Raw genomic sequence first — 23,821 nt, 5'->3', positions numbered from 1 at the left:
GTGTTGCATAAAATGGCTTGGGTGGAGGGAAAAGTTGCAGTCACATTCATATACGCACACACACACACACACGTCTGTGACAGCAGCAGCCTCTTTGCCTTTTCTCTTCCTCATCGACCAGAACTATTGATGTACTGAATGTTGGAAGGCTGAGTCAATAAACAAGAGGGAGAGCTTTTCGAGCAGAGAGTGACTGAAAAAGAAGAGTGTATCCACAAGCGGTCCATCTTTATTCACTAGAGGCGACGAATGGGCCTATCGGGACGAGGCGCAGCGGGTGGCAGAGTGGTGTACAAAAAACAACCTGTCTCTTAACACCAAAAAAACAAAGGAGGTGGTCCTGGATTTCAGGAGACAGAAAGCTGAACCTGATCGCCTCTTCATCGATGGAGACTGTGTGCAGAGTCACCACCTTCAAATTCTTAGGAACCCACGTCAGCAGTGATGAAGAAGGCCCAGCAGAGACTCCCCCGTCCCCGAGAATACTCAGAAGGAACGAACTGGAGGAGAAGCTGCTGGTGACCTTCTATCGCTCCACCATCGAGAGTGTGCTGGCATATTACATCACTGTCTCTGTATGCTGGCTGCACAGCAGCTGAGAGGAGGAAACTGCAGAGAGTAATCAGGTCAGCTGAAAATGCAATCGGCTGCTCTCTACCCTCCCTGGAAGACATCTCCATAGCAGAAAGGATCACCAGCGACCACCTGCTCAGCCTGCTGCCCTCTGGAAAGATATACAGGAGCCCCAAAAGCAGGACAAACAGACTTAAAAACAGCTTCTACCCACAACTCCACAAACAGTGCAATATAATGAATATGATTTGTAATGAATATAATCTTTCCGTCGTGTGCGTTACGTGGGCACATTGATGTATCAACTTGCACATTTTTCTCTCCTCGTTCTTGTCTCTCGGAAGTGACTTTGTCCATGCACTGTCTCTTTTCCTCCACTCACTTCCCCTGTCCTCTCTCCAGACTCACAGAGCACACTCGTTAATGTTTAATGCTCACTCAGGAAGCAGACATGCTCAGCCAGGCAGACACAAACACACATACACACACATTCTCCCACCCCTCCTACATCCCCCTAGCGACGCCATCCTCATTACCAGCCTGAGATTTGACCTATCACCCCCAGACCAGATGGCTGATGTTTTCATACTGGAGGGAGAAGAAATGAACCACATTGCACAGTGTCACGGGAGGCGACGGAGGACAGTGTTTGTGCATCAACAGGGAATCAGATGGAGCGGTTGCTGATTAGGCAGACTACTATAATTTATATCCTTTCTACAGAAAATGAGGTCCCAGGAAAAAAACTTGCTAACAATGGTAAGGTAGATTTTCTCACTACCTCGTCCAAAGGGTAATTCTTTTCATTGGCCTGTAGGCTTTACTGACTCCAGAAGCTATGTCAAAGTCCACACCAAGCTGCAGGTCTTTGCCACTTTACACATCAAAAGGCGCCGCAAATCACACATTGTGAACAAGAGGTCTATGGAATCGAAACTAAGCTGGTGGCAATGTGATGCCCCACTGCCTACCACTTTTGAGTAGTGGGGCAAGAAAGTTTTTCTGTAAAGGTCAAAAAAGAATCCTCCACATTACAATAAGATTTAAAGCACTGTATCACGGCATCACATGTGTTGAGCCACACTTTTCTTTTCATTTTGGAGATCTGTTTTTTTTTTTTTTTTGTATGTGTGCTAAACACGGAACCAATTGATATGAGCCAAGCCAGTGCAGATCAAGGAGAAGCTACGATGGTGTCACATCTCTCAAATTCAAGTGCCACAAGGTTGCAGGTGCATGAAAAGTCAAAAGTGTATTGAAATCTCTCTTTTGTGGGACAGATCGAATGAATGTTGAATGAACGAGGAGGTAGCTCTTCAAGCACCTTTTGAAAACACAAATAGATTCTGCTGACTAAATCTGGTTGTGGGAAGAGTTTAAAGAAACTGGAAACGGACAACTGCAGTGTGAGCCAATGCTTCTGTTTCTGTACTAAGGTCCGGCTGTGCTAGAAAGGAATAATCAGCACTATTAAATGCAAATATATAGAGAGATTCCTTTGAATCTAAGATGTATATGGCCGGCACTATACTTACTCAAGTTGCTCCGTAACAGAGGTGACAGTCTTGCAGAAAGCTTCTGCCAACAATGCTGCATGTGTTCATTTCACTGCCTCTCTTTCTGCCTCCTCCACACAGACTCTCACCATCCTCTGCTGCCTCTCTTTTTTCTTCCTACTCCCTCTCTCCGTCTAACAGTGAGACATATATACTTGTTACGCAGCAGGAGAGAAAGCCAGAGCCATGGAAAAAGAGAAAAAGAAAAAATCACTTTTCCATTTTGTAACTTGCGATGTGCCTGCATTTCATTTTGTCCTCTGTGTAGATGAGTCGGGGGGCACAGTTAGAGACTCCAATGGTGTGTCATGACTCAGTGTGTTTATGTTAAAACACAACCACAGTGTCTGTTCAATATGGTCTGAATGCTGAGATCACCAGAAGATGCATGTGAAGGCAGTATTAGTGTGTGTGTGTGTGCGCCCTCCTTTGTCTTTAATCAGAGAGTGAGTGGAGCAGAACAGAGCGGAGGGTTGAATCGGGGCCTCTCTGTCGGTCTGGCCAACTTTAGGCTGGCATTGTTGCCGTCTGAATACCGCCTATAACCAGCTCCTGATGTTTCTGTGCGTCTGCACAGAGGATGGATTACCACAAGTATCTCTTCATCTCTCTGTAATCTTCTCCTCTCACATTTCTACCACGGGACCACCTGAATTCAGACATATGGAGCTGGATTAAAACGGCACAGTGCTGTGAGATCTGAGTATAAAATGACTGCAGTGCTCCGGGGTATGGGAACCTGTCTCAATGCCATGACTCACTTAGGCTCTCTTATTTATCTCCCTTTTCTACTTTTATTCTATTTTTCACTTCTCTTTTTGATTTATTTGATGACAACCTTTGTTTCGACATTTTCCTTCAATTCTTTATTTCTTTTCTCCCTTCTTAGCTTCTTCCTCACCTTTTTCCTGCCTTTTCTGACAGAAGTTGTGAACTTGTATGCACTTAATCGCGTACGTTGTTTTGCTAATTTTTCAAGGATCTTTTTTTTTTTTTTTCTACTGAATTTGTGTCCATATTCCAGGTTGTTCTATAGGGAGATAATATACAGTGTATTAATCTTGTACAAATACCTCTGTATGTTTCACTCCACATGTAATTTAGACAAAATTAAGACAAATGGGATGCAATTGTTGTGTCAGCGCTCTCTGGGTCTGACAAAGCGAAGCCAGTGTAAGCTTTGTGTGGGCAGATGCTGACCTCTGCTGGTCGCACTTTCAGGACTTTGTTAGGTTTAATTCTGGCATGAGTCTCCTTACATGTATTTGCATGCCTCTTGTGTGTTTAAGGAGGGGAAGGACAGATCTTTTATTGTTTTGTGACCTTATGGTTGCTTCTCCCTATCCACCCCATGTACTGTATGTTGCCAACAGTCCCGTTATCGCTGCAGAGCGATACAGAACACTGGAGCCACAGCTGTAGTCTCTTGTTTCATGCTTTAAAACAATTACAAAAGATTTACAGTCACACTGAATGAACGCCTGTCTGGGCTTTGTTCATCCAGATCTAATTAGGTATGGCTACTAGCCGATTCTGACTGTGCACTACTGGCTGGAGTTTTGAAGATACAGTCAGCTCTGATGTGATTTTTGTTCATGAATGTTGGATTTTATCTGATGGTATGACAACTAAATTAAATCTATATATGTTTTCCCCGCAATGATGTCACTGGTGTTTCCTGGGTAAATACAGAGCAGGGGAAAACCTTTTGCATGTTCTCCTTGCCGGCCCGGGGAGAAGAATCAAAGCTGAAGATCATAGGAACCGTAGTCATGTCCAGATTATTTGCCCTACAAATTCTGGGAAAATAGGAAGCTGCTCAGTTGAGTCTAATCAGTTGAAGTAAGGCTGTCCAAGCCAAAAAGCTAAATTTAATTTCTGTCTTCTTTTTTTGGTTGTTTTTGTTTTTTAATGGATTACTTGAGATGTTTTACTTTCTTTTCTCAAAAAAGTAGCTACCTCAGATTTAAATGGCATTCAGACAAGTGACTACTACCTGGGTGAGGACAAGTGTTCCTCGGTAATCATCGAGCTTTGCTCCTTTTTAAAAGTGTCCGTTCTGCTCCACACTGCACACTGGGGCCTCCTGTAGTTAGGAGGCTGACCGAGTTAAACCAAGCAGAGTATTACTGATTACACACTGAATTGTGTAAAAACACTCAGAGAAATCAATATGAATATATGAATAGAACTAAAATGTAATGTATATTTGACTCTTGGAAGATCCATGCAATGCTACATACAGACCTAAAGTTGGCGCTATAATCTTTTTTACCTCATTTTTATGAACTACCATTACAGTTACTATGCTTCACACTTTATGAAATATTAATTTTTCATTCCCGGCTATCCCAAATCACTGACACCACCACGTATCCTAAATGATGACCTTATATCAAAGCAATTAGCAACTGATAAGGCCTTCATACTGGAGAGCAATAATAACTTTAACAAATGAAGACAAACTTTGTTAATGAATTATTTATCAGTTCATCTCCGGTCTATTCATTAGAAGGCTGAAAAACTGATGTTCACCACAGGAGACACTAGAAGAATCACACCAGTATTTCTGAACTATCAGAAAAATGAGAAACAACAGCATATTTGAACCTCATTTCTGTTCAGCAAGATGAGATGCAAACCTAATAAAGATACTAAAATGCTATTACTGGACCCACAACAAAGGTATGTTAACTACCATTACATTAAATGAAACCAGAAACACTGGTATAACCACAATTAAACCTCCAACACTGCACCGAGTGTGTTTGTAACCAGTCAAGACATTCCTGCAGAGCGTAAACAAGCATTAGTTGCAGTTCGTGGGGGGTAATGAAATCTGCAGCTGCTGTGTGACTGCAGTTTCAGGGGCCCAGGAATGTAGAAAAGCAGGACAGCAGTCAGATTATCATCATCACAGAGCTTTACACCGTGGGTCGGCTACAGAGGCTGAGATGGTGAGAAATGTCAGTAGGCATCAGTGGGAATCTGTGTTCTGACATCAACAAGTAATATTTCTGCGACATCTGGATCAGATGTAGTCATGAAGAAAACAAATGCAGCACAGTAAAGTCACATTTGGCAAAGACTCAACAATAGCAAATTGCATAAATCCACATATCCACATATGAATCCAAATATGCACTTAGTGTCTGTAATAGTTGGTAATGATTATAGTAACATGAATAGCTGCTTTCATCGCATCACAATGATGTATTGTTAGATTGTTATACTGAGATTGATTTCGAGCTGAATGGGAAATTGTGGGTTTTAGGTTTCCTGCCTATATATATTTAATGTTTTTTATATAATTTCTCAGGAACAGACTGCTCATTTGCTGCCTGCTGAGAAAAGATAATCAACTTGTTTCACTTCACCTGTCAGTGCCTGCTGGCTGCTCACTGTACGTGTAGAAATGCGTCCTCTGGTGCCCCGGAGGACTAAAGTGCGTGGTGTTACCTTTACGTACCGTGGGACATTGTAAATTTAATCATTAAAGTTGCACAAGTAACAACAACAAACAAGTGTGTAAAATGTATGTCTTAGGTATTACTGACTAATAAAATTGTGAGTCACTTTACTGTCTGTGGTCCAGATCCACCAAAAGTCGATTAAAGAAACATGGCTGATTTATGAAGGGTTTGTTTCATTTCTTCTGTTTACTCATGAGAAACACAACTTTCCAGCTTTTTTAAAGGTCACAGCTGTATAAATGCTGAACAATGCTTGTTGTTGTTGTTGTTTTCCCTCCTGTGTTGTATCTTCAATACGCACATTAGTCATCTCATAGGAGGGAAGAAGGGAGCCAGGCATTACGAGCAGCACGTGAATGCACCAGAGGAGCCTCTTTTTTTTTTTTTTTTTTTTTTTTTTCAGGAGGGCTGATGTCATTTCAAAACTTAACTCACTCTCTAAAGTCAGCGCAGCCAGTCGCTCAGCTCTTATTCCTCAGAAAGTCTTCAGTCGAGCACACTGATGAAGTTCAGGAGCTGAAACCAACCGAGACAACAAACTCCTCCACAACAAGCCGGAGCAGAAGGATTTTAAAGCAGAAACCGGGACCAGAGCCCCTTTCTGCGGGCAAAGGCGCGTCATATATATATATATATCTTAAAGTTTTCAGATTTATTTATTTATTTATTTTTATTAGTCTTTTTTTATTATTATTATTATTGCAGTTTCCCAAAAAAAATGAATCGGAGCTTTAATAAGTCGCAGCCTCTCCGAAACGTGGACTGTAACGCCGTGGAGGTAAAAAGCAAGGTGAGTGTGGAGGGTGGAGGTGCTTCAGGCTCCAAACGGGGATCTGGGACAGAAAATACTGAGCTCACATGGTCGTCCCGTCCCGTCCCGGAGCTGGAGCTCCTCCGACAAACTCGTCCGCCACTAACGACACGTTTTATCCCCCCGCAGCTCGTCCCTGTGCGTCGAAACGGGACGTGAACGCAGCGCTTTGTGGATGTTTGTGTAATTTGCGGTGATTATTTTCCTCCTTACTTCCGACAGAGTCCAGATTTTGCTGATCTGAGCTCTCTCTCTGTGTCACGAAGCTGCTGGGGAGAGAGGAATGGGGGGGGGGGGAACTGGTCTGACATCGTTAGAAAGCAAAACCTCAGCTCCCGCTGCTTGTTAGAATAACAAGGTTTTATCTGATAAATGCGACGCGTTTGTAACAATAGTTGCATTCAGTTGCGGGTTTTGCTCTGCATAGTTTCAGCCTACACGTTGTTTGGGGTAGTTTGTGAGACACTGACAGTGAAACGGCTGCACAAATCAAGTTAACCAGCAAGTAAATCAGGTTTATGTAATCGAGACCACCGCTTTATACACAATTTGAGCAGACAACTTGGATCACATTAAGGATGTGGAGGTTTAGTTGATCTGCAGTTCAAACTAAAAGTGTCAATCACAGCAGACAAGTGTATCCAATCCTTGCTATGGAATAACAATGGTTTAAATATTTTACCACAGCCTCTGAAAGTTGTCTCTTGATCCCTGTGTGTGTGTGTGTGATGACAACTTGTGTTGGTATCTGTATTCATTTACACATAAATGTGCATATTTTTGGATGGGTGAGCTCCTGAGTCGCACATGACATGAGATGAGCCAGTGTTGCAAGGGTCAGTCTTAGTTTTGGCTGTGTGGTTTCTGCGGGGTGGCAGTGCTGTGAGAGGGATAACGGATTACACAGGCGGTTGGTGATGGTAGGCAGCCGGGCCCCGTTCAGGACGCATCCTAAAGAAAACATCACTTTTTCTAAGTTGTGGAAGATGACGCACTGATGATCAGTCATCAGGGTCAGTTTCAGTGTTTGCGCCTCAGAGACAGGAGTGGTCACCCGGGAGCTGGAGGCTGTTTGCATCAACTGGGACTCACAAGCCCTGAAGGTCTTCATTGAGGAAGGGCAGGTTGAACAGCCTCATCACATCACCCACTGAAGGGCTGACTCACCATCGCACAATATATCACATTAACTCATTTCTCACTCCTTATTCATTATTTCCTTCTGTTTCCTCTCGTTTTATTACAAGCAGGTTGCACGTTGAAGACGAGGCAGGTTCATCCACAGTGAGGGATTTGGTTTGAGTAAATAGTTTTTCCCACATTTATCATGTGTAATCATGTCTTTTTTTTTTTTTTTATAAATATTTGACATTTTTAAATAAGAGCAGACAAATGTAGCTCCCGCTTTGATCTCAGTTCTTCTTACATTTTCTGATTCTTTCAGGCGATTAGCTGATGGCTGTGAAAACATACTAACACCAGATTCACATTAGAGCACAATTAGCTGGTGGATTTGTTGTTTGCCAGACAATTCGTCTGGAATTATTTGATAAGCAGTTCGGGCTTCTTCAAAGTTAATATTTACTATTTTACTAGTAAGATATAATTCAAACCTGTATATCTTTTTACTTATTTCATCAACAGAATATTTTAAGAAGCTGGAGAAACTTTGTGACCTTTTTTATTTATTACTTTCTATAGGTTTATCAGTTAATCCATAGGTAAGTTAAATGATGACGTGTGTGACGGCTGTATTCTCTAAAGCTCAAAGTTTGTCACATATCAGCTTTCAAGAAAACTTAAAGGAAGAACTAAACAGAAGTTATGCTAAATATTCAGATCTGTCGTCCGCCTGTTGTAAGACTGGTTCTCGCTGGTTGACATTTTGTTTTCTGAGGGGAAACTGTTCCATGATTAATCTTATCAGAGATAACACTGGAGGTGTCTGGCTGTCTGACCTGGAGCCTCGGCCAAGAGCTGTTTTCACTCACTTGTTCAAGCTTTTAGCACAGACAGTGTGCCTACTGTAGTTTTTCCTCTAAAAAGATGAGCTGTGCGAGTGATTTTTTTTTTTTTTTTTTTTTTTGCCCCCCTCCTTCTGCAGATGTCACTGACACAGTGCATTACGCAAGGGCCAAGCAAAGGCCTCTGAAAGACAGATGTCAGTTGTCTTCCATTTTCTCCGCAGAGTTTAGAGCCTCCTAACATGTTTCAACCTGTTGGCATCACTTTCCTCTGATAGGCCAGCAGGACAGGTGATGTCACGTTTGTAGTGATGTATTCTTAGATTTGGATTTAGTTTTGACGCTCATGATTAATTTCCCCGTGTTCAGACTTGTTTGTACCTTCGGGCCAAGTTCTGCTTGATGAAAACAGACTGCTCAGACTGTTTGCTATGCGAAGTGGGAAGAAAGCGTTCAGATTCTGATGACTTGAGTTTTTTGATTATGCAGATGTAGAATTATTTGATCGGGCATAGCACGGTGAAATCTTACTTTGTTGGTGGCACTTCATTCACTGGTAGCTTTCACTTTCTGAAAAGTTAAGTACACAGGCTGAAGTCTGACAAACCTGTTTGTCTTCTTGTGTTCTCCTGTAATGTAGGTTGAGTTTAATAAGGTGTGATTCAAGTTGTCTGCCACATATTTAAAATGAAGCCAGCCCAGGTTTACATGAAGTCCAGTATGTGACTCCATTGCCTACAGTAACTACACACCCGCCTGCACCCCCCCCCCCCCCCCCCCCCCCCATTCCCCAACATGCCCCCTTTTGAATTCATATGTCATCTTCTAATTACAGAGCTGCTTAATGTATCCTCCACTCCTCTTCTCTCCTCCAAGTCAGTTACACTGCTTCTCTCTTCAGCTGTTCTGTCAGCACTTTTCTGCTCCCCCCAAGATCGTTCCTCCACTCTCCTCTGCTGTCAGCTTCCCCCCTCTGTGAGCTGATGATTACAGTAGCAAGCAGCATCTTTAGTTTACAAATTACCTGCAGCAGCGGTGCATTTGTGTGGTTTATTGAACTACCTGTTTTTTCTGCTGTCGTTCCACGCTTGTATCTCTCCCCTTTCACATCCGCGCTCGTCTTTGACTTACCCCATGACCCCACCGTGACCCTCATTGGTGGTTTGGTGATCCTAGCAGGGAAACCTGTGGCACAATTGTTCAAGCGTGCACTCTTGTGTCTAAATGTTGGGTGGGAGGCAGAGCTGCCTGTCAATGTTATTTATTTATGCTAAGAAAGCTTAGCCATCTACCTGTATTGTTCCATTATACAATGCCCACTCCCTCTTTCCTGGACCTATTGTGGTTAAATGTACAAATGATGTGTAATTTCTTTTTTTAACAATAGTGTCCTCTTGCTGTGTAGCACACGGCAGCAGGCTTTCTCCCAGGAAATGATGTAGCTGTGGTGGAAGAGCCACCAAGATTCCCGATGCATCTAATCTTCCGTCTTAAAAGTCCCACTCAGTTATGTGACTATTTGGGAGATGTAGTTCACCTTTTGATAAGATATTTTAATGTTAATTGAGGATTTTGTCCCCTTAGTTGGGACAAAGTCGGACAGGCTCTTACCCCTCTGTGTCCAGTATTTGTGCTAATGTAAACGGAGCAGCTGCTGCTTCGCTCAGTTGCATTGCACACATGAAAGTAGGACTGATCTTCTCATCTAACTCTTGGCAAAAAGATTATGTTCCATTTGATGATGAAAGGTGTTTTGATGATGTTAGCAGAGGCTTTTTAGATGAGATGTTCATCATAGCTATAAAATGCCCTGATTTAGACGTCTTTCGTAAACTAGAGGCTTTATTTAGGTTCATGTTGTTGAATAAGCTTTTGCTGTGCTGTCAGTATATTTTTCTGCTGTTTAAGGTGAATGTTGGCAGAAGCAGTTTGCCCTGCATCATATTCTTACAAAAGGTCACGACCACAGCTGTGAAACAACCTGGCAAACTTCCTCCGTTTTTGTTTTGTGCGTGCCTGTCAAATGGTACGAGGTTGGACTTTCAAGTTTCCTCTTCCTGTTTGACTGTCATACCCACTAATGCCCCCCCCCCCCCTTGTCTTTTCATCTCCTTATCTCTTCAGTATGGGGCCGAGTTCCGCCGGTTCTCAGTGGACCGGGTCAAGCCTGGCAAGTTTGAGGAGTTCTACAAACTTATCCTGCACATTCACCGCATCGCCAACATGGAGGTGATGATTGGCTACGCCGATGTCCACGGAGACCTGCTGCCGATCAACAACGACGACAACTTTTGCAAGGCGGTGTCAACAGCTCACCCTCTGCTCAGAATCTTCATTCAGAGACAAGGTAGGTTGCCTGAAAACATTTTACAACAAAATGGTGTCTCTTTTTTTTTTTTTTTTATTACATAAAGGGAATCAGTATAAAAATGTTCAGTGCAAAGTCAAACATTGGATGGATCTGGATTTTTAAATATCCTGCAGCTGGTGGATAGTACCAAAACAATCATCTATTGCATTAACTGTGTCTTGGCCTGCAATTATTGTGCCAATTCGAATATTTCCTCATCCAATTATGTTTTTCTTCCCGCTATGGGAACTCGAGGCCTTTTTGTTTACTTCATGCAAGGCTTTCTGTGTGTATCTCTGTTTCCTGCACTCTCATTGGCTGAATCAGTCTCAGCCTGTGTCCGTCTGCCTGGCTAAGTCCTGAGTTTAACCAGAGGAAGGGCTTGAAGGCAGACGAACACACACACACACACACACACACACAAGCCGGTGCCTCGGCAGCCCCATAGAAATCAGGTCATTGAGCAGTCTGTATCCCGACATACCAGACATTACAGAGAGACAAAAGACCTGTATGAAAAGAGAGACTCCTTACTGAGCGCTCTCCGTTTGTGTGTGCGTGAGTGTGTATTTGTTCAAAGACAACACCACAGTACACTGAATGGTCCTCGTCTACCCCTCTGTCTCATTGATCCCAACTGTGGAGTGGGTCTTCATTGCCAGTCAGCCAGCCATTGAGCATACAAATGAATCTATCACTATTCACAACTATTCCTATCCTCGGTCCGTCGTGGAATGCCCGTCGCTCCGCGGTGTGCTGAACATGTACACTCCAGAGTGCTGTTTAAATGGTTGTGCAGCTATAAAAGCCAAACCACGCTGCAGTGAATTATCCTGTTGGAAATTGCAAAACCTAGTGTGAAATAGAGTTTTAGTATTAAACAGGGCCCACCAGACTTCTCTATTGTGCAATTCACTGTCTTGAGCGATTGTGCGTTGCTGATAAGACATCTGGCAACGACTTGTATCAGCCACATTTTCGGGATAGTAACATTTCTATCAATCAAATTTAGAAACAAAAGAAGAGAGTCGTCCTACCTGCCATATTATAGCACAATTAGCATTATGATTTATTCCTAAAACTTGTAGATGGTGTCTCAAAACACCAGCTGTTGATATATTAGTATGTCTCTGGGTGATGGCATGGGATTGGTAACAAACATATTTTTCCCATGACCTTTGCCACATTCTCTTCACATTTTCACTTTCTGCTGTGCTCCAGAATACCTTAGACAGGAGAAATGCCATAAAACTCAACACAACTGAGGGATTATTGTCGGACAGATCTGGCTGCTCTTAAGAAGGAACTTATTTAATGTTGTTGTGGTGTAAACACAACGCTGACATGGTGATGTGGTTTAGGGGAATGTCTTCTGTTGTGACTGATGCTGCGGCGTATGAGCATCTTTAAGGCCTCACTGCAGTCTATTGTTTGCTGCTAGACAAAGAGGTATGTGTCTGTGAGTACCTCATGTCTCAGATGAGCTGTCCACAAAGCCGGTGTGGTACATGCACGAGAAAGTGTCTTTCTGTGTGATAATGATGGTAGCAGTCAGTACCAGCCTGCTAACGCAGGTCATCAGTGAGTGAGCCGTTGCTGTCACCACGTCAGGCCTCGCCAGACCACCCGGATGAAAGAAAAGGTTTCACATACTTAGAAACACAGTGACGCACCCTTCATTCTTCTGTGTAACTTTAACTTCACTGTACAAGAGTACAAGTAGAAAAGGAAAAGAAAAAAAAAAAGACACCAGAAAGCTCAAAAAGCTGCTTTCATGTCTTTTGTCCTCCATTTAAAAGAAATAAATGAAAACACCTCAGTGGGACCAAGAATTTATTATAATGTATAAAATGTGCCTCTGTTTAAACTTTGGCAGCCAAATAGAACAAAATCCCTCACGCTACTGGATTGAACAGTTTTAAAGACTAAAGAAGAAACGGGAAGGGAGAACTTTGGAGGGGAGGGGTCTCCACGTTTGAATACAAGTGAGAAGTTGTATCAAAGCTGTGGTTCACCTGCACACTACAGGTTTCTGTACTTTCACCCAATAGCTGTCAAAGTATGTTTGTGTGTGTGTCTTTTATCTACCTGACAAATGCCCTTCCAGGTTTACATTGCCATTGTTGGTTAGATCACTTGAGCACATGCAGCAGTTGTGTGGCAACACAATGATAATCCTGTTGATGACAACTGATGCTTCTCCCCGAGGGCAAGAACAACAGCTTATCTCATGATGACCTTCTCCTGCAGAATAGATGTTTTGGCTTCTGTGGTTTATTCCTAGAAACGGCTTCAGAGCACAGATGTATACACTAAACTCATCTTTTGTGTTGTTGTTTTTCTTTGGTTAGTCTGCAAGTAAGGATGACAAAAGGTTTTGTCCTTCTCTACCATTCTTATGAATGCAATGTCTTAGTAACCCATTAAGGGAATGTCTTCAAGATTTCCACGAAAGTCCACTTGGATTTGAGGATAAAGTTGAGTAGATATCAGATGTCAAACCTCACAAAAGATCTTGAACGTGATACCTCAAGACCCATTTGAGGGAAATCAATCACATCTGGTACATTTACTTCAGCACACGGATGAACAGACTAGATTTTGGTGGGTCAAGGTAACGTTTTCGGCCATAACCTGCTAATTTAACAAAAATGTAAGAAATGTTCTATATCCAGATGATCAAGAGTCAACCTCTCCGTGACATCATTACATGCTGCAAAACACGAGGCCATTATTCCTGTAAGTCAGGAAGGGAGACTGTGTTTCCTTCGCCGAGCAATACGACAGCCTGGCACTAATTCAAGTTGCATTTATATTTAAAATGCATAGGAGCAGAGTTGTTCCAAAGCAGCATTGTTGAACTTTCAACCTGACTGAATTGCTTCTGTCTCCTTTTGTGTTTTATAGTTATTTTTTTTATTTTTTTTCTGGTTGCCTTTACACGGACATGTTCGGCGATAATGGGGATAATTTTCCGACTTTTACAAAAAGCTGTTTTGCGCTTGTTAAAAGAACAGAAATTGATTCCACACACTTTAAAGCTACCTGATAACAGCGTACATAAAGGTGTAGCCTGGTTTTCTATGGTTTTTAAAGTTGCTTCACTGTGTCAATGAGAGAAGTCTACCATTTTGCAGCTACATGGCAATCGTTACTGTCGGCAGTGCAAAACTAATATGTGCAATTTTTTTGAGCCACAGGCATCTGTTTGGAACATAATGATAGAGAGATTAGTTTGAGAGAAAACTGACTTTGGGCTTCCCAATCGTGAAGGAATGTTTGAAAGTTTTTATATAATGGCCATCGAATGGCAGCTTAATAAACAACTTAGATGTTTTTTTTTCTCACTCAGACGGTTTTTGCATTGTACATCTTCGGGTGGACCATGCACGTCACAACCTCAGTTTGTGTTGCTTTTTTTTTTTTTTTTTCCTCCTGGAGTGAAATCTCCATTGAGGGATAGGTTTTGTCACATTACTTTGCCTTAAGCCTTCCACCTGTTGCAAACAAATAAACTCTAAACCCCTGCACTTTGGAGCAACACTCCATATCATCCTCCTGTAAGCTCAGCTCTACTGTATTATTATGTGAAAACCTGCGGTGGTGAGACATCTCATTTTGTAGCAAGAGGGGGAGGGTAGCCACCGTCACACAGGGAAGTTTCCTAGTGGGACACTTGAACATTTCTCATGCTTAACACCACTTGGATGGGGGGAGGGTTGGACAAGTGATGGGAAGAAATGGGGTGCGTCAAAAGGTTTGTGGTGAAAGGGGAGTGAATGAACCGGCTCTGTATGTGGAGGTGGACTCTGTCTGGTCACATCTGTGGGTGTGATTGTAGTAGTTTAGTCATGTGCGGACAGCTGATGATAGATGTTGCATTGGCGGTCATGTGGCCGTTTCAGTTTGTCACATTTCTGAGAGTTTGTCGTGCAGAGAAAATGATTCTTCATCAAACTATTAGTCTCCTGCTTCCTGCTAAATGCCTTTCCAAAGTTGCATCTGGCAGTTGGTCCTGTTCTGTTCACAGCCGTGTTGAATGTGTTATCTGAGTTGTCTGGCGTTGTGACGAGTTTATAGTAAGTTTATCAGGGGAAACTACTGTGAGTACCAACTGTTCATTCGTGTTGTGGCTTTTGTGCAGAAATATGCAAATTAAGATAGCAATAAGCAGCAGAGGGAACGCTGTCTACATTCTTATTTCAAGCCAAGTTGATGCAGACAGGAACTGGGCTCATGGATTTCCACATTTCTCCTTATAAAATAAAACAATTATGTTGAATGATCCCAGTAAGTAGTAAAAACAGTGGACAGAATGTCTGTCATGTGCTCCCATGAATCAGTTTTTAGAGCTTTGAACTAAGCCTTGTAATGATTTTTTGCTTTGAGGGCTTTTATAACTTGAAAACTTTCACACAATGTAGACACTTAGGAAACCTTCTCACACTGCAACAACATAACCACAGTCATCTTAATGATAGTCTGTGTGCAGTTGAGAACAATTAGACTTCAAATAGGCTATGTGTCTTAGATTTAATTCAGGTTTTATGTGTAATTACACTAATGGTTTAACAGAAATGGTCCTCATCCAAGCAAAATACTGGCCTGCTTTTGCAGTTCAGTTTTAGGGGGAAAATGGAGTTGTTTTTGTAGACAGTGCCAGTGGCCTGCACACAGACTAAACTTTGAACAAAACGAAGAGACCCTTGTCTGGCAAAGGGCTAAAAGTTTAAATAAATAGAGCTAGGCGATGTGGGCCAAGGCTGAGCCTTGGGTGGCTTCATATCTAACACGCTGAGTGCAGAGGTTTACTGGTGTGCTGTCCACACCTGTGAAAACTGCAGGGCTGGATATCAACAGCAGCCAGACGAAGGAGAGAAGTGGCACCAGAGCAAAAAAAAAAAAAAAAAAAACAACAAAAAACCAGAAAGCAACAGCAGCTAAAAAAAGTGCAGACATCCAGGCCACTGCTTGTTTCTCAACAACTTGGACAGCACAGTTGCTTGGAGATCAAAGAAATGCGAACGTTATTATGGCTGCCTTGACTGTCTACACTTTCCAAGCTCGGCTCTGCTGCTTTTTCTTTTTTCTTTTTCTTTTTTTGCACAGTTAAACCTTAAATGTGTTGTTTAGCCTGTCAGGCATTGCTGTAACAAAGCAATGCCTGACAGGCTGTGAATAGAAAGGTGTCATTTACTCTCAAAACTATTAAAGGAGCACAAGAGGAATATGAATGCATGAGCTGTAAAGTTCCTAAATGGTTTCAGAGTATTTGTTTTCGCATTAGGAAGGTTTTTGTGTTCACTGGAAATTGTTGACATTGTTCCAGATTTTACTCTTAATTCCTAACTAAGAAAATCACATGAATAAATCAATGAAGAAGGGGCTTAAAATTCATCAGCAAATGGAAAAACTACCTTTTTACAGTAAGGGTTGTTGTGGGCTTAACTTATTTTGGGCTGTTGAGGTGTGAGAAGATATGTATGTTGGACAAAAGCTTGACCTGGCATAACCTTTTTTTGGGTATGGAGTCATTTGGAGTCATTTTGGCTTGGAGCTGTGTGAGACCATCAACCCACTAAGAATTTGGCTGCAGTTTGCTGAGAATTTGGTTTTTAATTTTTATACTGTCATATATTGTTAAAATTGGAAATAGTCAGACACTTAAAACAGATGAAATAGGGCAAAGTGCATGAAAAAGATATTGCATGAAACAGCCACAGTCCAAATGTTGAAATGGAGAAGAAATTTGAGTTTGTTTCTTTTTTTTCTTCTTTTTTTTTTTTGATCCGGATGTCTGATTTTTTATTTTTATTTTTTTTTTCTGGACTCCATTTACTTTGGGGTTGTTTGTTTTTGTTTTTTCTAAAACCCAATTTCCTCCCATAAAAGAAGAAGGTTTTAAGCAGACATCTTTTTTTTTTTCTCTTTTAGTTTTCATGCTATTCCAGCTTTTTGAAAGTGGAATTTGTTTTTTCGTGCTGAACTTCTTTTTTCTACAGTTGTATCTGTTGAGACTTTGGTGCATTGGGCGGGTTTCACAAAATCTCTATTTTTCCCATCTACACCTGTGTTGCGATGGTTAATTATCAACCCAAGTCTTTTTTCTTTATTCTTTCAGTCTACATGTAAAAGGAATTTAAGGGTTAGAAGATAGAAAAGCGAAGAGCAGCCATTGTGTATTTTAGACCTACAATCCCTTTTTCTCTCTCGGCCTGTGTCATAGTTTACTGGCCAACTGCAGGAATCCACGTGGAGGTGTGTATTTGTGCTTGTGTGTGTGCATGTGTGTTTGTTTGTTTGTTTTTGTCCACCTGGCCCTGTTCACTGGATGGATTGTGCAGCAGATGTGTCAACATGCCAGTGCTCACTAATGGTAACTCTCACACACACACTATTTGATCCATGTAAGCAAGAAAAGGAGCCACTTCTGTGATTAGCATTGGTTCTTTACCCCAAGCAGATCTCACAAAGCTGATTTAGTCCTCAGACAGTGGATTAAAAGATCTCTTTATTTGGTATAAGTATCGGACTTTATTCATTCCAGTCTGCTGCTTTTTCTCTTGTCTTCTTTGCCCACTTGCTTTGTGGATGCTGTTTGGCTTAATAATTTGCATTCTAGCCTCACAACAAAATACCACGATGAGCAGAAAGCATCTTCTTCCTCATTCCAGCAGATCTATTTTGGTCCTGTGAAGGTACTGCCTCATTCCATTGCTTTCATGCGCTTTTGTGACTCTTTACTCAGACATTAAGAGTGAGTTTGAGTTTGGTCTTTTATTCTGAGGCTTCCACTACCATTGTGCCTGGTACAAGAGAGTGGCCTGGAGCTGTGCGACCATGAAGCTGGTTTTAATTAAAGGCATGGCCATGATGCAACAAGCCTATACACTACCTACTCCTCCTTGTAAGAGACAGCAGCTGTTTTTTTCAAACCCCATTTCTTTTTTTCTTTTTTTTATTTTGCATGCTTTTGTTTTCTTTGTTACATCGCCACCCCTCTGTGCTTTCCCTTTTCCTGAGGACAGACTATATTTCCTCTCAGAGAGACTCCCAACAAAACCCTGCAACCCATCCATCTGAACATCTTGGTCTGGATTCAGGAATGTTATAGGTATCTGCTTAGACTGATCTTCATTCTTTTCACATTAGAGTCCGTGCATGACTCAGTTGTCAAGGGCAAGGGAGAGAAAACCACGGCAGACAGTGGGGAGTCAGCCTGACAGTAAGAAAGACAGACGGGCTCAGAGACAGGAGGAAGGAGGGAGGAGTGGGCAGGTTCAGTCCACCTCTATCCAGTGGTCTGGCTCTTATCCTCCTGTTGCAATCTGAGCCAACGGAAATCAGGAATTTTCTGGGGAAGAGGGGAAGCCCGAATGAGCAGAGGTGCCACAAGCGAATGTCACAGACAAAAAGCCTTTTATTAGAACTTTTTGTAAAAGTTATACAGACACTTTGATGACACATCTGTGTTATAGTCAGTGGGCAGCAGCACGGGAAACTACAGAACCTTTGAAAATGCCTCAAGTCAGGCAAGTAAGGTGCTCATGGCCTAGTCAGTTTAGGAAATTTATCTCTGTCTCAACGGGGGGAAAGGTTTCTGTGCTACAAAGCCTTTTAGGTAGTGTGTGGGCTCTTCCATAAAACCTGTGTGTGGCCTGCACGTCTTCAGACAATGCCAGCCACAGTTGAAGTGCGATGGAGATGCCAGGAACGGGAGCGAGCCGCGGCAGCCCCATCTGATGGGGAGCTTCCTCCCTTTTGTGCCTCTGACTGTGAAGACACTGCGAACCAGCTTGGATGATGCTGTAAATCACGAGCGCTGGCACGAAAAAAAAAAAAAGGGGGGATAAACATGTGCATGAGTGAACACACACAAACACACACACACACACACACACAAATGCACACACGGAGTTCCATTACATCTCCTTTGTGCTTATGTGTGCATCCTCAACACAGATATGCTTTGTTACAGTGAGAGTAAATTACTGCTGTGGTGCATTTACCAGAATGTGATTCAGTTCACAAACACACATAACTGCTTGTTCATGTGTGCCACAAACTGACACACATGTCGAGTCCTTTTCTCTGTCCCAGAGGCCTGGCAGGGGAGCTCCTGTGTTTTAATTAAACTTGTGAAGGATGCTGTGTTTGGCAAAACTATATTGGTGTTTGTGTTTCCTAAGCCCCTGCTTTCATTTTGGTTTATGACCCTAGCTTTGAACTCACTCCCCCGCCCCCCCACAAAGAAGTTTCCAGACAGTGTAGGAGAAGACAGGGCTGCTTAAATGTTTTCTCCAGTGTTTGACGTGCAAATTTCCTGAAGGATGTAGCTGATTTGCAGGGCTCCATATTGGTATAAATGAACAATACACACAGCTGCTCTCAATTCAAAAAATGCTTCAATATCTTCATGCACTTTCTATTATGACTCTCAGAAATTGGGTGGCTGGGTTGAAATTGACCTCATCCTGCAGAGACACAGCCTCTGTAAATTGTATGCTGGATGAATATAGCCAGTCCTTCAGGGACAAACAAGCAACTTCCTAAGCTGCCACCACCACTACAGCCACTCCTCAGCTACATGAACCTTCAAAGAGAAGTTAAGCCTGAAATATTTCACTGCCTTATTATCTTATTTCTTTCCTGGCTTGAATGTGGAATGAACTATGAAATGTGTGACCTAGAATTTCCAACTGTGTATGGATTTAGGACTTTGTTTATGTTTTTTAGTGAATGTCGTCATGAGACTGATGTGCAGGGCCTCTTTTGGACTTTATGGAGCTGCAGTGTAGATTCTATACAGCCGAAAATGCATGTTCGTATATTATTTTCGTGTTCAACAGTAAAGCTGTGTTAATGTAATGCTAGGAAAATCTTCCAACATCTTTCTTTTGAGAGGAGAGCAATACTGGCCAGATAGCATGAACAACTAGCATGTGTACATTAAACAAATTAGAGGTTCTGCAATGTGGGTTCTGTTACCTTCAAACAATAGCTGTATCCAGTTTTAAAGCTAATCTAAAGCATCTGATTGTTGGCTAAAACTTCAAATTGATTTCAGTCTCATTCAATCTTTCCATTTCTGTAAACTACAAAGCGACTAAATGCGTCACACAAAATGTTCAACAGTTGCTTTTAAAATGGTTTTTGTTGTCACCCCATGTTGTCAAAGTACATCGGCATGTTTTCTTTTAGGTTTTTGCCTTTTTGAAGGCCACTCATCAGTTTTATTATATAGTGATGCAGTTATTGTAACAGAATAGAAACCAGCAGACCTCATTGCTACTTAATCTTTCCATCTCCGTGTTAGTCTGATTCAGTTCTGTTGCAAGTGAACGGAATTGAAATAGAGGAAGTCATAGAGCAGTCAACAAACACAGACGATACCTGATATAATGCAATAAACATCACAGGTTTATCGTCTTGAACAATGAAGGATTGGTTTTTCCTTCAGGCAGAACTGAGACAATACTGAGCCCGGTTGAACAGGAGAATGCAGTGGAAAATTCCCAGGCCAAGTTTAGAACCGAGCCACGAGCTAAGTGAGGGAAGAGGGTGAAGATTTGGGGTTAGCGGGAGCGAGGAATATGGACGCTGGGTGGGTGTTAGTGGGTTTTTGAGGGAGGAGTCGCTGGTTTCTGCAGAGACGGCTCGCTGTGGGACTGCTCACTGCAGTTCCTGTTTAATTACAGCTCTACTGAAGGACAAGGCCAGGCACGCTCTGATCCTGCGTCTGAAAACTCACTAATTCACATATCATCGTGTTATGAATAGTTTGAATGAGGGATTTGTGTCCTTTGAGGAAATATAAGCTTGAGAAGAGCCTCCGTGCCATCTCCTCCTGTGTTAGGCTGCAGTTTGAAATTCATGGGGGATTTAAGATCTGTGTTCCTCCTGGTTTTTCTTTGGAAGTCACATTTTAAAAGCTTTGGATTATTTACAAACCACATATTTGAATGAATTTGTATCTTCCAAACAATAGCACACCAACCATTTCTTTTCTGGCCTCATTCACAACATATAACGTTCTTGCACCAGCAAGTTGAGCCCTGAGCTAGCTAGCACAACATCCACCTGGCACTGCCTCTGCAAAGGGTTATTTTGGGAGTCCATAATTACAAAGGAGGGACTGACTCTGCTTCTCGGCAGCTCATCTGCAGCAAACACACTCACCACTGGCGAGGATTAAAGCCACCCAGCTCATCGTAGATTAGCTGTGTCTTGGCTGCAAAAACAAACTCGTACTAACTGCAGGTATCGCCCCTAAGATTTAGTTTATAAGTAAATCTGTCATTCCTCGTAGTTTATAATTAAAGTAAAGCACCGAACGTCCCACTTTGCTTTGAAATGAGTAGAGTCTGTTGTGCTTCCCTCTGCTGCTGCACATGGCGGGCTCATATGCCATAAATACTGTACATTGAAAGAACACACACATACTTCTTGGTCCCCTGAAACCAGCCTTGTGCTCAGCCTTGTAGCATGTAAAGTAACTTATTTTCTCTATATAATGACCCTGGTCAGAAGTTCACAGTCCATGAGGGACAACCATTGAGCATTAAATTTGATGAAGATGTGTAAACATGGCTGTTACTGTGTACAAGAGTATTGTATGAACTCCTGATTGTGCCTTTCAGTCTGCATGTTTTTTATGTGCATCTCCCAGCATTTACTAAAGTCCTAGCATGCAATTTTTCCATTGAACTGATGGAATATGCCTTTAGCATAAAAAGGGAATAATCAAGTCTCAAAACCCATTCAGTAAATGTTGGCTGTTATTTTTGTTGAAAGGGTCTGATCGTTTCTGCTGAGAGGGAGTTAACTGTTTCTTTGGGGTTGTTTACTCCTCTGGTATTCCCATGTGGCCAAGCTATACTGTTGAAATCTGAGACCATTTTGTTTTTCTTTCTTTTTTTTTTCTTTTTTTTTTTTTTTTTTTTTTCAAAAAAGTGGGTTGCACTGTAGAGTTATTTATTACATTTTCTGAAATTGATAACCATTGCTTCTTTTTCTAATCTCCACTTAATGGTAGCTAAGAGCTTTATGGCCCACTTGATTTATGGGGAAGTAATGCAATTGGATGACAGTGTTTGTGTGGGTGTGTGTGGGTGTTTGTGCGTGGAGCAGGGGGGTCGGTGAATTAAAAGAACAATTACAGCCAGCTAAAAGTATAGCCATATATAGGTCATGAGGCTAAAACAAAGAGCCAAGCTGTCATGCCCCTCACCAGCCATAACATGCATTGGACAGCTTTGATTGGCTACACTAAAGCCTAAAGCGTTTATGATTGGCTATTACAAATCACCAGACCTGGCAATGAGCCATTTCATTTAACTTCAAAGTAAATCACTGAATGGATATAAAGTATGTTTCTCATTTGTGATTTGTCTATAGCACTGCAGTAAACATTTGATCTCTGGATATTTGATACTGTTTTACTGGAGAGCCAGTCGGTCTTAAGTAATCGAGTGAATGATTCAGAAGTTCACTTTGCTCCTTTTATCTGACTTTTATCTGACTCTTTATTAAGATGTCTGTGACTCATGATCAGCTCCATGTGCTTATACCAAAGGAAATTGGGCAAGGAATTTTTTTCACTGTGTCCTCGACTCCAGTAATTGATGTGAGGAGAGGCCTTAAAGTGAGTAACACAGATTTTTTTTTTTTTTTTTTTTATTATTGCAAAAATGCCTCCTGCTGCATAACCTTTAGGCATAGTCTCATAAAGGTGGACTTGTCTGCCTGTTTTAAATGGATGCTGCACTGGTATATTCATTAATGAACTGTCATAAATAATGTTTTTACTTAAAACCTTCATATTCGGTGAAATATTTGTCCTACAAACTCCTGAACTGACTGAAAAATGTCTGGCAGAAGTAGACAAACACAACATGAGAAGACGCTCTCCCTTCTCCCACCCACCCCCCACTCACATTGGTGGTTGAATCAGGCCAACTCAGCAGTTCAGGATGAGAGAGGAAGGAAAGGAATGGAGGAGGGGAGGAATGAGCCTTGACTCTTGTGCTGATATGAATTGTGTCCCAGAGACTTGTTGAAACAATGGATACTGACAGCTCATGTGGAAATTCTCCCACCGATGGTTTTGATATGTGTGTATGTGTTGGAGAGGGGTGATATGGCTGTAGGGATGAGATGAAGTAAACCACAAATGGAGTCAGTGCAGAAAGGCAGCGGCAGGAAGAACCAAGGATCTGTGTCACCATACACAGGAAGTCTTCTGTTATGCTGTGTGGTTGTGTAAGAGAGGGTGTTGGTGCTTTCAGGTGCGGGGCGGGGGGTTGGGGCTGTAGCCTGCCCGAGCTTGCAAAGGGTTTGCCCAATCACAGTCAGCGAATGGGGGGCCCTCACCTGAAGGCCGGAAAGGGGCTTTTCGTTGACCCTTGGTTATGACTGAATAGAGGGCAGTGAGTGAGCCCATCACATACCAGCGCAGCCCTTCAAGCGATGAAGAATGGTAACGTTAAACTGGCTGAGCAACCAAATTGGGCAAGAAGCCCTTATTCAGCAAGGACTATCACAATGATTTGTTGCATAATAATGTACGTTTGAGTGCCACAGTTTCTCATTAGACAACATGTGTATGTGACTTTATTTCTCTTTGTCTGCTTGGATAAGATTATAAAATGATCTCACTTGCATTCAGAGAGAATATTTTCTCTGGCCACTCTAAAGTCAAGTTGTATCGTGAGGGTTATTTTTCTTCCCCATGGTGTGAATGAGCTGAATGTCTCCAGAGGCAGCTTCATAACAAAGGATCACTTTTCCTGTGGGCTGATGTAAGGCCTTCTCAGCACGACCTCTTCTGTGAAGACGGGCTAGCCCCTTTCTCAGTCTCGCTCGCTCTCTTAGTTCCCCCTTAAACCAACAGTTTAGCACAAACAAAACTAAAATTGGCTCACAGGCAGCATGATGATTTGTTTCTCTTTTCACCTGTTTACAGAAGGAAATTGGGCATTTTCTGAATCTGTCCTCTTTATTGATTGTCTCATTTCCTTACCTGCCGGCTTGAATGTTACATCCTGCAGCCAATCTTGGTTTCTGCAGTGTGGTTGTTTGTGTGCGAGAGACAC

At 42.1% G+C, this 23,821-nt stretch overlaps 1 protein-coding gene across 2 annotated transcripts in view; it reads left to right on the top strand.

Moving 5' to 3' along the window:
• Nucleotides 1–6,038: 6,038 nt before the first annotated feature.
• The window catches only part of pard6gb (par-6 family cell polarity regulator gamma b), a 28,968-nt gene continuing 11,185 nt past the window's right edge, over nucleotides 6,039–23,821 (top strand). Inside the window, exons 1-3 of one of the 2 annotated variants that reach the window (XM_029514021.1) lie at nucleotides 6,039–6,215; nucleotides 6,308–6,392; nucleotides 10,502–10,724. In XM_029514021.1, the coding sequence (XP_029369881.1) occupies nucleotides 6,321–6,392; nucleotides 10,502–10,724 (295 nt within the window). In that variant the 5' untranslated portion in view covers nucleotides 6,039–6,215; nucleotides 6,308–6,320. Of the gene's footprint in view, nucleotides 6,393–10,501; nucleotides 10,725–23,821 lie in introns of both variants that reach the window. The other variant, XM_029514020.1, reaches the window with a different exon arrangement.

This window comes from Echeneis naucrates, chromosome 11 (genome assembly GCF_900963305.1).
Source record: "Echeneis naucrates chromosome 11, fEcheNa1.1, whole genome shotgun sequence".
In the NCBI taxonomy this organism is placed as follows: Eukaryota; Metazoa; Chordata; class Actinopteri; order Carangiformes; family Echeneidae; genus Echeneis; species Echeneis naucrates.
This window is presented reverse-complemented; position numbering and strand designations above follow the sequence as displayed.